The sequence below is a fragment of the Eptatretus burgeri genome, chromosome 12 (assembly GCF_056783735.1).
Source record: "Eptatretus burgeri isolate ZD-2024b chromosome 12, Ebu_testis_v1, whole genome shotgun sequence".
Classification (NCBI taxonomy): domain Eukaryota; kingdom Metazoa; phylum Chordata; class Myxini; order Myxiniformes; family Myxinidae; genus Eptatretus; species Eptatretus burgeri.
This window is the reverse complement of record NC_140972.1, coordinates 80,807,898-80,823,048: the sequence shown is the minus strand read 5'-3', so window position 1 is coordinate 80,823,048 and position 15,151 is coordinate 80,807,898. Positions and strand designations below refer to the sequence as shown.

The window sequence follows — 15,151 nt, the reverse complement described above, 5'->3', positions numbered from 1 at the left end:
GACTACTAGAATTTTAAAATGATTCTTCATCATCGAGAGATCGAGCCGAAAACAAAAGATAGCACGATATCTCAAAAAGTGGTGGGCGGATTTGGCCGAAACTTGTTGGACCGGTTGGGTATGTAACACAGACAAATTGATTCGATTTTGGTGACGATCCAGAACCGGATCCAGATTCGAGAATTATTTCATTTTTAAAGTGATTCTTCACCATTGAAAGATCGAGCCAAAAACGATATATGGCATGATATTTACATCCACCATCGAAGATGAAGGAGGTTATGTTTTCACTCCTCTCTGTCTACGTCTGTCTGTTTGTTTGTTTGTGTGCAGGATATCTCAAAAAGTTGTGGACGGATTCGGATGAAATTTTGTGGACAGGTTCGGGGTGGGACAAGGACGAAATGATTCAATTTTGAAGATCCGGATCCGGATCTGACGACGATAATTTTTAAAGTGATTCTTCACCATTGAGAGATTGGGCCAAAAACGAGATCTGGAATGGTATTTCAAAAAATGTATTGGGGCCCAATATGTTCTCGTGGATCAGGCATTGCATGGCGGAGGTATGCGCTCCACCGAGTGCCCTTCTAGTTATCCCCCGCCAACCAACGAAGTTGGCGGGGGATATAGAAATGGGTTCCGTCCGTCACATTTCGTTTCCAGAGCTTAACTACAAATCCCCTCAATATATATTTACGAAATTTGATACACATATCAAGCAAGTGGTGAACTGGTGCCTTTTGATATTTAGAGATTTCCCCCAAAAAAATTTCTGTTACTTTCCGTGGAAACAAGTTGGGTATTAAGAAATAATTGAGGTTAACCTTTGTTTCCAGAGCATAGTTGCAAAACTATTAACTATTTCTTTATGAAATTTGGTACACACATCAAGAATAAATTGAACTGGTGCCTTTTGCTACTTGTTCTATTTGTTTTGCTTTAGCTTTATCAAACTTTCCTGTAGTCTCTTACCTTAAGTGGCCTTATGCTTTGTTTGGAGCGATTTCCATAAAAACGTCAGTCTTTGAATTGTTAGCAAATCCTCTGTATTCACCAACTATTCTCCCTTTCACCATTTATTTTAATTTTAATGAAGAACTGAGTATGAAAAGCATTTTGAGTTTGCTAACTCTGTCATTGAAGCAGTTGAAGAATGGATTAATGAGCTTTGTGCAAAGAGTTCTTGGAATAACTTGTTGAAAAAAATGTTTGTAATCATCCTGACCAAAATTTACTCCTGTATTTTGGTAACTATGGAGATAAGGATCTTTAAAACACTCAAATTTGAGTACTTTACCAAATGTAATCTGTTTTAGCGTCCAAACTTTTTAATTTCCTCTTTTAGAGTCAGGGTGTCTTCTTGACATCTTTAAGGATACTAGATGACCCGTGAACCCGTTGGGTTCCCGTTGTGACAGCGGTTGATTAAAAAAAGAAAAAGAAAAAAAAAAGATAGCTCCAGCGAACTATACCGCTGAGGTTGTTTGCATTGATCAAATTCTCCCGAAGAGTACTTGACTGAATCTGGAATTGATTTTTTAATAATTTTTTCGTTGCCCGATTTTAACGAAACTTGATACTGCACACCGCAGGAGAATGGTGAGTAAGGTGGGCCGAAAATTTTGCGCTATCATGTACCGTTTTGGCTGTATTTCAGGAACATACATACATACATACATACATATAATATACAAGATGAGAGTTTTAGTAATATATCGATGGATGGAAATCTTACTCCATTGGACCATTCTGTCGTCATCTTGTAAGTCGCCATGTATTCATTTTGTATTAAAAAGGTGTAATTTCTTCTACCTTACCCTTCCCCACTTTCACCTTTTTCGGTCATCTCTTCGAGCATGACCTAATAATATTGGTGTTGAGAGGAGAGGTGACGATCCGTCTGTCCGTCCGTCCACAATAAAGTTGAAGCGGGAATCTGGTCATTAGTGATCCTGATAGAGGTCGATGAGACGTACACGATGGTATGACTTTCAAGGTCACGAGGCCTTTGAAGTTGCGAAAATGACGATTTTCAAATTCTATCTCCTCCGCCATTTCTCAAGCGATCTTGAATTTGATTGTGGCATATGAATCTATGGGACAATATCTAAATTTGGTCAGGCCGGATTTTCGATATTCGCTTTCGTTTTCGCGTCACGTGACTTCAAAGTTGGCAAAAAATGCGAAAATGACGATTTTCAAAATCTATCTATCTCCTACATTTCTCAAGCAATCTTGAATTTGATTGTGGCATATAAATCTATGGGACAATATCTAAATTTTCTCAGGCCGGATTTTCGATATTCGCTTTCGTTTTCGCGTCACGTGACTTCAAAGTTTGCAAAAACTGCCCTATCTTCAGGAGGCTATATATATTTTCTCGCAGAGATGACCGTCACTCCCGCACGGGGGTAATTTTTTCTTTTTCTTTTACTTTTTCTAGTTCTCGCTTTACTTTATTTGAAGAAAGGAAGATAACTACTTGACATAAATAGTTATTTGTATTTCTGCTTTTACTTCTTAAAAAAAGGCCAGTTTTCATCATTTTTGCACCTTTTGATTCACAGATCCTTCAGCTTATCAAAGGCAATTATTTTCGCACATTTCATAATTATTGCCTCCACCACCAACGCTGAACAGAGGTTCCGTTTTCACCCCTGTCTGTCTGTCTCTGTGAGCAGGATATCTCAAAAAGTTATCGACGGGTTTGGACGAAACTTGGTGGACAGGTTGGGTGTGTGTGACGAGGACAAATTGATTCGATTTTGGTGAAGATCCGGATCTGGATACGAGAGTCTTTTTGTAATCATCTAAAACCTAAGTGATTCTTCATCATTGAGAGATGGGGCCAAAAACGATGTGTATATATATATATATATATATATATATATATATATATATATATATATATATATATATATATATATATATATATATATATATATATATATATATATATCATAATATTTTTTAAAGTTTTGGGCAGATTATGACAAAACTTGGTGGATGATTTGGGAAGGTGACAATAACAAGCCAATTCGATTTTGGTTCAGGTCCGCATGTGGATCCAGATACTATAATTGTAAAATTATTCTTCACCATTAAGAGATGGAACTGACAACACTATATAGCCCGATATCTCAAAAAGTATGAACCGATTCAGACAAAACTTGGTGGATGAGTGGGGTAGGTGACCAGAACAAGCTGATTCGATTTTGGTTCAGGTCCGGATGCAGATCCAGTCTATCAGTGGGGTACAAAACTAAGAATGTTCATCCTGGCAGAGGTATGCGCTCAATTGGGTGTCATTCCAATTAAATTAGCTGATTAACCGATTGAGGTACAACAGGGCTAGCCATGACTCATGCTTATATTAACTTCTGATAATTAATGTGCCCATTGAACACTTTCTCTTGAATTATGGTTCATGATGTTGCCTGGTGGAGATTACTTTGTTTTCTCAATGTAACTTTCCTCCCACCCACACCTCCCTCCCTCCCCATGCCCAAGTAATTATAGAATACATATTCAGAGACATGCCAGAAGTAAATAGACACCTTAAATTTCTTCATTTCATCTGTAGAATGCCGTTTTAATCAGTGATTTGTACTAATAATGGACTATTTCTTTGCAGAAACGAGTTCCTGAGTCTTGTATGACAATTAACTATGCGTCAAACCCAGGGAGCAAACGAACTTTCCAATTTGTCAAGTGGACGAATTGTTGGCCATTCGGAAGGTGGAGTTAGCCAGCATCAGATAGCTCAGAACCTTGGCATTCCGCTTTCTATGGTCAATTAGGTGATTGTGCAATTCACCAGCGAAGGCAAGGAATTCACAGCTTCCCGTTCTGGTAGATCTGGGCCCTCAGAAAGATGTATTCGAGCTGTCAAGCGGTCCATTGAGAAAACTCCTGGTTACAAAGCAGCAGATGTTGCAGAGGAGGTCCAGGTTAACTCAAGAATTGCCATGCTGTGCCTTCATCAAATGGGCTACTATGGGAAAGCAGCGAGGAGAAAACCTCTTCTCAGATCAGCGAACATTCAAAGGAGAAAGAAGTCGGCTGACGAGATGGCCAACAGACCTTTGCAGTTTTGGCAAACTTGTATTTTTTCAGGTGAGTCTCAATTTTCTCAATTTTCTGACAGTGGACGCGTATGGGTTTGGAGACTTCCCAGTCAAGAGTTCTCTTTAAACTGATTGCAGCCAACTGTAAACACTGTGGTTTCTCAGTGATGGTGTGGGGAGCAATCTGGAGCGCTGATTGGTCAGAGCTTGTGGAGTGTGTTGGCAACATTAACACCATGACACACATTTCTATCCTTGAGGATGGACATCTCCCTGTCTTCTCCACTGGTCAGATTGTCAAAAACAACACTGTTCATGGAAGATGGAGCTCCATGCCACACTGCAAAAAACGACCAAAGAATGGCAGGACAGAAATGGGATCAAGAGACTTCCATGGCCAAGTCAGTCTCCTGACTTGAATCCCATTGAACATCTTTTGGCCATATTGGATCGAGCTGTGCGGAAAAAGTCCAGGAAACCAACATCACGGGCAGAATTGCTAAACCTTTTGCGTGAAGCCTGAAAAGAAATCCCACAAGAGAAAATTTTGGAACTCGTTAGTTCTATGCTTGAAAGAGTAAAAGCATTGAAATCTGCAAATGGCAACTGTTCAAAATACTAGTAACTAGTGTATGTATTAAAATGGATCAAATACACTTCAAATGCTCAATAAATAAATTCTTTAAAAGTCATGGTGTCTACTTACTCCTGTCATGTCTCTGTGTGGTCCCCAAATACGTTTTTGCAGCGATATTGAGATGTTTGTGCAGCATGAATGCTTTAATTTACGGCAATGCAATTGATAGCACATATGGAGGAATGTGTTTTCTAAAATCACCACTTAACCCAAAGTCACAATGCCTTTTCTTGAAACCACACTGTTTCTGTTTTAGCAATGGTGTACCGACGGTGGTGACACAGATTTTTGGAGGTGTGCTGCAGAGTGAAGTGAACTGCCTGATATGCGGAACGGAGTCCAAGAAGTTTGACCCCTTTCTTGGTAAATAATCTTTACTCGCTCAAACATAAATACAGAGGGAAGGGCTCTGGGATTAGCTTCCCTCTAAGTCGGAAGATATCAAGTAGCATTTGTGCTCTGCATCCTAATGCACAATTCCTTTTGAGCTTCACTTCAGACCTTATGGTTTAACATCCTTCTATTGACCAGTTTAAACATATGGTGTTTCAACAATGCTTTTGCTGATTTCTATGATTTATTTTTAGATCTTTCACTGGATATCCCCAGCCAGTACAGAAAGAGATCCAAATCTCAAGATGTGTCTCCAGTGTGTACCCTTCGTGGTAAGCTGTGTTTGGTCGCATGTTGGACACGTACGGCCTTGGGTTGATGATCTCTTCTGAATGCTTTTTTTGCTCCTTAATCTATTGGTCAGACTGAATCATTGTTATTTACCATTGATATTGTGTGCCAGTAAATTCAGTTACAAATATGTGGTCCATGTCACTGATCTTTGTGTTCGGGGTATGATCAGATTGCCTGCATAGTTTCACTGCCCTTGAGGAGCTTGACGAAGCTGAGCTCTACACTTGCTACAAATGTAAACAGAAACAGAAATCAACAAAGAAGTTCTGGATTCAAAAACTTCCCTCGGTGAGAGAACATGGCGTTAATGTGGTTGGCCACTATTAAGTCATGTCCTCTTTATTTTGCGCGTTCTCGAAAAAATGAATTGCTTTTGGAAAGAATGACAATTTTCCACCATATACTGTTTCTACCTTCAGATGTTACAAGGGCATGCTGGCCTTCCAATGACTGGCAAATCATTGGGATGAAACGTATTTGTTTTGTTTTCCAAGCAATGCAATGATTTGTGAAACGCATCCGTTTCAGGTTCTCTCGCTGCACATCAAGCGATTTCATTGGACAACGTATTTCCGCAACAAGATAGATACGTATGTTCAATTCCCAATGAAGGGCTTGGATTTGAAGGGCTTCCTCTTGGACATGGTAATTCCCTCAATCTCTTTCTTAATGAGAACTGTGAATAACTGGCAAAAGGGAAGTGTGGACGATGATTTTTATTTTTATTTTTTATTTTTCAATCACATATTTCGTCAAATCGAACACTTTTTATGTTGATTTTTCTGGAAAGATTGTGGTTCAATATCAATACCCTGGGAAGATAGATTCCTTATCGTTTGTTGCAAGAATCCGGTACACCAGTTACTCAAGCAATAAAACATAAACGGAGCCAATTCTTGCGAGAAGAACATTGCTACATCATCGAAGTAAACCAATATGTTCATTACTGGGTTGATCATCACTGAAGGAAACCTTAATTTACTCGAGGATCTAGTTTGGCTTTTAATCAGGCACTTGAGAAGTCTTTGGTTCACATCAAGTCGGGGGAAGTAAAGTCACATCCAAAAGTATTTCGTTCCTAAAGCACTTGTTGCAACTCGTTTACATGACAAAATTGCTCGTCTGAGTTTATCAACCTGACTTAAAGACCGATTCGGTACAGGATCCTCGTTTATTGTATCAAATCGATAAATTTATTTGACGAAATTGTTTTCGATGCAAAACTATTGATCGTCACATGTACTGGGAGGCAGGAAATTTTTTTATGACATGAACCAAGGGGTTAAATTGGAAAGATTTACAGACAGTCCAACAGACTAGGTGGTCGATCTCCATTTTTTCTAGCGTTATAATTCACGTTCTGTTAGGTTGTTATTGATTGGTCAATTTTGTGGCATTAGCCATTTTCAAGTTTCACATGCATCACATTCCGTGTCGACACGTTTGGATATCACATGAACAGACAGGCATTTTGTGAGCAAAACATCTTCAGCGTATTTGAAAACACGAGTGAGAATATGCAGGATGGCCTGGTACAACAACTTCGGATTGTGAACTTCAATATGCATGAAAAATGTTGCACTTAATAAGTTTGGAGCTTCAGCCAGTAAACGGGCCATGTTAAGATGTCACAGGCAAGTACAAATTAAGTTTGTTGACAGAAATGGGAGATACAGGATTTGAGTGCACAGTTAGTGATGTCATCTGGGCCCGTTACTGCTACAGAGATGAGCGTGGAGAGAGCTTTGTCTATATTCTGGGGTAAATGAGTCAAAAAAGTAGGTATTTGGGATAATGTGACGAGAGAGAGAGAGAGGGATGTAACTTGTCATCAACAGTCAGCTGGGATGCAATTTGAGGCGAGAGGAGGGTATGCTGCTTGATAGCCACTTTCTCACCAAAGGATTCAGTTTACCAGGGCCAAGACAATGGACATGACAGTTGCAACCAAGATGAAAAAACTTGGGCTTCGGAGAGAGTAGGCTTTTATGAAAGCTTTCTGAGGTTGAGTCCATTGTTTGATGCAGAAGAAATTCAAGATGAATCCTTTTGCAAGAAGACAGCTTGCAGTCCTTGCTAATTGTCCTGAAAGACTAACTCGACTGTCATGCTGTGGAAGCTCTACAAAGACAGCCAGAGATAATTTTTTACATTTACAAAAAACATGGGCAGAAGATCCAAGTGTGATGGAGGAGAGATAAGCGAGCTTGTATTGATTGTTGGTCATTACCAGGTCCAGGAGAGAGGATGTGACATTCGTCGAGGTCTTGGTTGGGAAGTTCACATGTTGGGGCAGACCCGTAGAGGCATAGAAGTGGAAGGCCTTGGCTGCAGTCCAGTCAACTCGCATGGTGGCAGTTGAAATTGCCAACGACGAGGAATAGAGAATTGTGATCGATGGCTATTAGTTGATCCATTTTAGCAGAATGAGGGGTCTATATGGAGTCATAATCATTGGGTGAATGAAGAAGAATGCACAACATGGGATATTTCCCGCAGTTGGACAAGGATCGCACATAATTTGGGTGATGGGAGCATGGAACACTTGACGGGACGTGGCCTGTCAAAACAGAAAAGATAATAGCCAGGAAGAGACACAGAAGTCAGGTAATCCGGTGAGACGAACGTTTCTGTTAAATACAATCTCCAGAATAGGAGAAGTAATTTGTGTGGTGAGATCTGTGGTGATAGAATGAAGTTGTCAAATGGTTGGAGGTCAACATTGCGAGAGAAAAGGAAGGAATCGGAGCTGAATGTGTGGAGTCGTTTGGGCAGGATGGAGTGGATGGTACGAGCTGCAGAGACTGCTCGGTGTTCGGGTTTTAACCACTATCGGTGTGCATCTGAAGTCGCTGCAAATCGGATTCATTTTCATCGTCTTGCTCTCACGAATATGCAGACACGCATTACAGTCATGGTCGAGGAAAGGGCAGTAAGGAACGCAAAGAAAAGCAACACTAATAACGCAACAGAACATGTGATGCTGTTTTGTGGGAAGACCAGAAAGAATGGAAGATGGGAAGAAAACACGTGGGGTGAAGGGTGGTGGTTGGGGAACGATAAGAACTCGGGGGGGGGGGAATAGAAGAGAAGTGAGTTCTGAGGGAAAGGTTGAGCGAGAGAAATGGACATTTTTAATAATCTTGGCCAGTGGAGAAGGAGGAAAGTGGAGAGAAAAGTTTTAATAATTGACTTATTTACTTTGTATGATAATGGGTTTTTTTTGTTTTTTTAAATACCGTACAATGTTTTTTTTTTTAATTGGGTAGGTTTGTGAGGGAGAGAGAAAAAGGGAAGTTTATGAAGGAAGAGGAGGAGGAGATTGGGACCATACTCTGTGCAGAGCGTTGGTGCCGCTTAAGCAGTCTCCTTGGCCATTGGGCACAATCCTGGACGGGTCGCTACTCCGACACAGGATACCAGCATGCTGGAACTCATTTTGCCGACCTCAGAAGGATGACAGGCCAAGTTAACCCCACTGGGTATTAATTCAACAACTGAGCGGGATTTAAACTCAGGACTCAGGATTTAAACTCCACTTATCATGGGGGCAGTGGAGCACAAGGAGCAGAGTTAAAACCGAATATGAGAAATGCAATTTACAAGGAACACAGGCACTTAACAGTTTCTACTTACAGACGGGGCCCACACACACACACACACACACACACACACACACACACACACACACACACACACACACACACACACACACACACACACACACACACACACACACACACACACACACACACACACACACACACACACCTAAAAGAAATGGACCCCGTGCGGTCTTTATTCGGTCCCTCAGCCGAGGAGGGAAAGGCAAGCTGGGGACCAGGGCCTTGTCGGGTACCTCTCCGCCTTGTGCAGTCACCGGACTCCAACCACCACGGTGGGACTCGAACCCACGTTCCGAAATCCACGGGCCCACGACCCTGGCTGCTCGGCTACCACCACCACGATGAGCCTCCGCGAAGGACCGCAGACCACGACCGAGACCAAGCCACCACGAGGAGCCACCGCAAAGCAATAGGCCCAATCACTGCAGTACACTGGTCTTGACAACCACTCTACCCCTCTTACCAGGTCCGAGGGATTTCTTCCCCTCCCACTCGCCTCCTGATTGGACGAGGGGTTCTCGGGCGACCAGTGGCCTCCCCTCATCGGTCGGGCCGAACACTCCATCTGGCTAAGGCGGAGCCAGCCCTGAGGTGATAAACTTCCTGATTGGACAAGGGGTGCAGTCGGAGCTGAGGCGATGAGCGAAGAACGAAGGAGATTTGTTGGCGTTGTGCGGCTTCAAGATGTAAAAAAACCTGACTATAAAAGAAACCCGCAGCGCACACATGAAATTCCCATTAGACATAAGGGACGGGACCCTAACTATAAACACATACTTATCGAAATAACTGAACTGCGGGGACTCTGACTGTCTGTGTTCACAAGGTTTCCAAATCCGTAACAATACACGGGTATAGAAAAAAAACCAATCAGTCTTCAAAACGATCAATGCTGAATTTCAATTATATTCCAAATGAACACTTTTTTAGCAGTCATAACTGCTGTGAAGCTCAATTCTGCCGTTCAAATTGTGAAAATATGTTCGGGGTAAGAGTTTTTACAGCGTTTTATTAACGGTGTGCAGAAATTAAATGTCACGCTTGGAGACGACTCGAGACGCCCAAAGTTTTGGTGCGTAGCATATATAGAGCCTCGTGGCTCTGAAGACGCCATGAAACACAAAAGAAGAACAACACCTGGTCTCACATCCAAAGAAGAATTCTTCACAATAGCTGGAGTCCAATAATGGAGCACCCACCTCAAATCTGCTTGCATGGGAAGCTTCCCTCATGTCGCGCTTAAGAGAAAGACACTGCCCGATGACAAGTTTCCAGCCAGCGTCATTGTTCCTGCAGAGCAGAAGGGTTGGATAGATGAGGGACTTGTTATGGTGACTATGTTTTTATATGCATAATTTTCTCCGTGAACATCCGATGCAGGCAGAATTAATCCACCAAGCTTGTTCCTTACATGCTGATGCTATGCTCGCAAAAGCTGGATAGTGGGACGTGGTTTAAAACTAGGAACAACCAATCAACCCCGAGTACTTTTCTTTATATTACGAGGGCAAGAAATGGATTTAAAAAGGAAGAATAAGAATCGCACGAGAGCGAGGAGCCACGGGACCGTGAACCTTTAAGAGGTACCAGTGCAGCTCGATAATTTTGGCTTCCTTTGGTTCTCTTCGTTTTCCCTTCGTTTCTATCAGCGGTTCCTAACTTGCTTCCTGCGGATTACTCGCATCGACCAGACAAACTTTCTGACTTTGCAGGCCTTTGTATTCGAGCCACGTTTCGAGAAACATTAGCTGCACCTCGGTGGAACCAGCAAAGATGAACTTTCCTATTTCCCGGATTTTGTATTTTCACCAGTTGAAAACCAACATTTTGTGATGCGTTTCCCACCGCGATTTTCGACCCGGTTTCCGAGGAGCATTGGCCACATTCATCTGGTTGAACTTTCACCATTACTCCCGTCACTGCGTTGGCTAAGCATTATGTTGACTGGGGAGACAGCCGGCGTTCATCTAACCACCGTATGTTCCACGTGAGTGGAAATTCAAACGCATAATTTCTACAGACTGGTCCACGACTGGGTGCGCATGGTCTGGAGTAGTAGGCCAGATGGTGGTCTCTCCCAACAATGGAGCATGCTAATTCTGGTCCTGGATGCGTTCAGTTGTCACAAAACTGACGACACCAAAGTGTTGCTCCGTCAGACCAACGCTGGTCTCGTCGTCGTCCCAGGCGGGATCCTGCAGCCCCTCGATGTGTCCCTTAACAAGCCATTCAAGGACGGGCTAGATTGCTAATGGCCCGACTGGATAATGAGTGGGGAGAAGACCTACACCAAGAGTGGGAGAATGTGAAAGGTTAACCTTCCGATGATCTGCGTCTGGATATTCAAGTTGTGGGAGGAGATACCGTCGGACATCATCAAGCGAGCATTTCTGAAATGCTGTATCTCAAACAACATGGACGGCACAGAGGACAACATCATTTGGGAGGAGGAGGCTGCAAATGACATGGACAGCAATGTGGACAGCGACGGGCACTTGCTCTACTCTGATTCGGACAAGGAAAGCATTGACGAGGATTTCCTCGGGTGTAGCTGAAAAGCTTCATCAAACCCAAACAGTCCTTTTCAGGGCCACGAATCCACAACAAATATGGATGATACCGGAATGAATCCCTTTTCTTCCTTTTTCTAGTCACAAGAAAATCTTCTTTATTATTTTTTAAAAAGAAGAAGGAAAAATAAAAACTTCTTGGTGTCCTCTCCTCTCTCTTCAACTTCTTGAAAATGAGAGTAAGATTGTTAAACAAAATTAAGCAGACATGGGAGTAAGCACGTTGATACCTCCGTCACTTTGTTCTGTACAAAGTTAATGTACAAACGTACTTGTATCTAGATCAGAAAATAAAATGATCGATATATTAATTTATTTTGAGGGTGAAAAACATGGGTGCGGTTAATACACTGGAAAGGTTTATTTAATTTTTCTTGAGGGTGAAAAATGGGTGCGGTTAATACGCTGCCGTGGTTTATGCACCGGAAAATATGGTAATTCCTGCAAAAATGAATAATAACCCGATTAATTGATTAATCAATTAAAAATACCCTTTGTAGCCAAATCACTTGGTCACCGCCATGTCCAGATATCAGCTTCCTTGCTCAAAAGGTGCCTGAGATATTGCCCAGGTGAGAAAGAAAATAAATTAGGAATTAATAAATCAATAATAATCAAGTAATTAATCAATTAATTGATTCATCAAAAAATAAATGTTTTTGCCAAAGCACATCTTTATTTTGTCCCGAAATTTCAGCTTTTAGCTCAAAGGATGGCTGAGATATCGCCCAGACAAACAAACGAGAAAGAAAAATGCAAAAAAAACAAACGGAGTAAAAACTGAGTACTCCCTTTGGTGCCTGGCAATGACGTCATGCATCACCTCGATATGGAATTGTGAAGGAGCGGTGTACAATATGCAGTGGACGCTTGCACAAGATAGTCTTAAGAGTCTAAATGCTAATGAATGTGGATAACTTGATGGATAGATGTTAATGAGTTGATTTGAGATTATGTACTGTTACATATCCAATGTACTGACCGGTGTCACTTGCCCCCAGGAAAGCACCTCTGAAAGCATCCTGTATGACCTCGTGGCAGTTGTAGTGCATCACGGCTCTGGGTGCGTGCTTTTTAAGACCATGGAAACCTCATTCCTAAACACCCTCGGTGGATTGTTGGCTTCATTTACTTATGTTGTGTAAAAGGAGTGCATTTTGAACACAAATTGTCTTCATAATGTGAGTTGTGTCCTTGTGACGTGTCATTAAATGTTCAGTAAATTCTTGTTTGTAAACGAGCCAGAATTGCTCTCGATTTTGTTGGCCAATGTGGATTGACAAGATCTTGAATCATTTATCATATTAACTCCAAGGAAGTACCACCTGTTGCTTTGCTGATGGAAATACAAAGTGGGGGGAGAAAAGAGGGGGGAGAGTGAGGAGGTAGAGAGGGGTGGAGGAGGAGCAAGAGGGAGGGTGGGGGAAGGTAAGGCAGCGTGAGGTGAGAGGCAGGGAAGGCAGACGTGTGGTGTCACATTAATTACGATTCATACTGTTTCATCAAAATTATGCTGCATGGAATAACAGTGAAGTTGGAAACAACGTAATGTCTGAAATCCATTTTCAACTGGTCATACTATAAACAACACCCAGAAACAAACATCGCCCGGACATGTCTGAAGATGAACACAGTCCGGAGGTAAGCACTGCCAGGACGCGTCCGGAGGTAAGCACTGCCAGGACGCGTCCGGAGGTAAGCACTGCCAGGACGCGTCCGGAGGTAGGCACTGCCAGGACGCGTCCGGAGGTAAGCACTGCCAGGACGCGTGCGGAGGTAAGCACTGCCAGGACGCGTCCGGAGGTAAGCACTGCCAGGACGCGTCCGGAGGTAAGCACTGCCAGGACGCGTCCGGAGGTAAGCACTGCCAGGACGCGTCCGGAGGTAAGCACTGCCAGGACGCGTCCGGAGGTAAGCACTGCCAGGACGCGTCCGGAGGTAAGCACTGCCAGGACGCGTCCGGAGGTAAGCACTGCCAGGACGCGTCCGGAGGTAAGCACTGCCAGGACGCGTCCGGAGGTAAGCACTGCCAGGACGCGTCCGGAGGTAAGCACTGCCAGGACGCGTCCGGAGGTAAGCACTGCCAGGACGCGTCCGGAGGTAAGCACTGCCAGGACGCGTCCGGAGGTAAGCACTGCCAGGACGCGTCCGGAGGTAAGCACTGCCAGGACGCGTCCGGAGGTAAGCACTGCCAGGACGCGTCCGGAGGTAAGCACTGCCAGGACGCGTCCGGAGGTAAGCACTGCCAGGACGCGTCCGGAGGTAAGCACTGCCAGGACGCGTCCGGAGGTAAGCACTGCCAGGACGCGTCCGGAGGTAAGCACTGCCAGGACGCGTCCGGAGGTAAGCACTGCCAGGACGCGTCCGGAGGTAAGCACTGCCAGGACGCGTCCGGAGGTAAGCACTGCCAGGACGCGTCCGGAGGTAAGCACTGCCAGGACGCGTCCGGAGGTAAGCACTGCCAGGACGCGTCCGGAGGTAAGCACTGCCAGGACGCGTCCGGAGGTAAGCACTGCCAGGACGCGTCCGGAGGTAAGCACTGCCAGGACGCGTCCGGAGGTAAGCACTGCCAGGACGCGTCCGGAGGTAAGCACTTCCAGGACGCGTCCGGAGGTAAGCACTGCCAGGACGCGTCCGGAGGTAAGCACTGCCAGGACGCGTCCGGAGGTAAGCACTTCCAGGACGCGTCCGGAGGTAAGCACTTCCAGGACGCGTCCGGAGGTAAGCACTGCCAGGAGATGTGCATAAACATTAATCTATATCAACAGTTGTGTGTGACGGGTGGAAAAAAATTGGCTCTAATTTGGAAAACACTTTTATATGGCAAAAGGCTGAGAAATCTGGTGTTATCAAATATATTTTGCTTTGAAACTCGCAAAGAGAAATCACATAACCTTTCCAAAGTACACCCGGTTCAAGGCCCTGTCACACCTTGACGATTTAGCCAGCATATGCCGACGTATGAAAAATTTGTCAAAAACGCTGGCACACATCGAATACGTTATGGGTAAGTTTTGTATACGTTAAGACCACGCTGAAGCACGCTGGCATACGTTGTAGTACGCCGAGCTCGTCGACAAATTTTAAACATGCTCAAAACTTTTCGACGTATGCCAGCGTATGACTCACACGTTCCGCATACGCTGGCCATAAATTGTAGGCACGTTATGCGATCGTTGACACACGTCGACACACGTTACTTATAAGTTACTCATAAGTCGAAACACGTCGAGGTAATGTTTAGCGTACCCGAAACTTATTTCTAACTTATGAGTAACGTGCTTTGAACTTATGAGTAACATGCTTTGAACCTATGAGTAACGTATCTCCAACGCATATTGACGTATGTAGACGTATTTGACGTCTTCCGGACAACCACAGAACTTACTGAACGTGTTTATAACTTACAGCTACCGTATAATGGCGTATTGGCAGCGTTTAGTGGAATTGGTATATAAAAATGGGCTTCACGGGAGGAACCCGTCAGTGTTCCAGACTCCATGTTTTTTGTTTTGTTTTTTTTTTTCTTCGGCGTGACGGTGATGTTGACACTTCGATGTC

General features: G+C 43.7%; 1 protein-coding gene across 4 annotated transcripts in view; it reads left to right on the top strand.

The window, feature by feature from the left end:
- USP3 (ubiquitin specific peptidase 3) overlaps positions 1–15,151 on the top strand; it is a 111,428-nt gene that overhangs the window by 83,539 nt on the left and 12,738 nt on the right. For 3 of the 4 annotated variants that reach the window (XM_085848682.1, XM_085848680.1, XM_085848683.1), the window contains exons 10-14: positions 4,964–5,070; positions 5,295–5,372; positions 5,564–5,682; positions 5,923–6,039; positions 12,592–12,653. In XM_085848682.1, coding sequence (XP_085704808.1) covers positions 4,964–5,070; positions 5,295–5,372; positions 5,564–5,682; positions 5,923–6,039; positions 12,592–12,653 — 483 coding nt within the window. The remainder of the gene's footprint in view (positions 1–4,963; positions 5,071–5,294; positions 5,373–5,563; positions 5,683–5,922; positions 6,040–12,591; positions 12,654–15,151) is intronic. The other variant, XM_085848681.1, reaches the window with a different exon arrangement.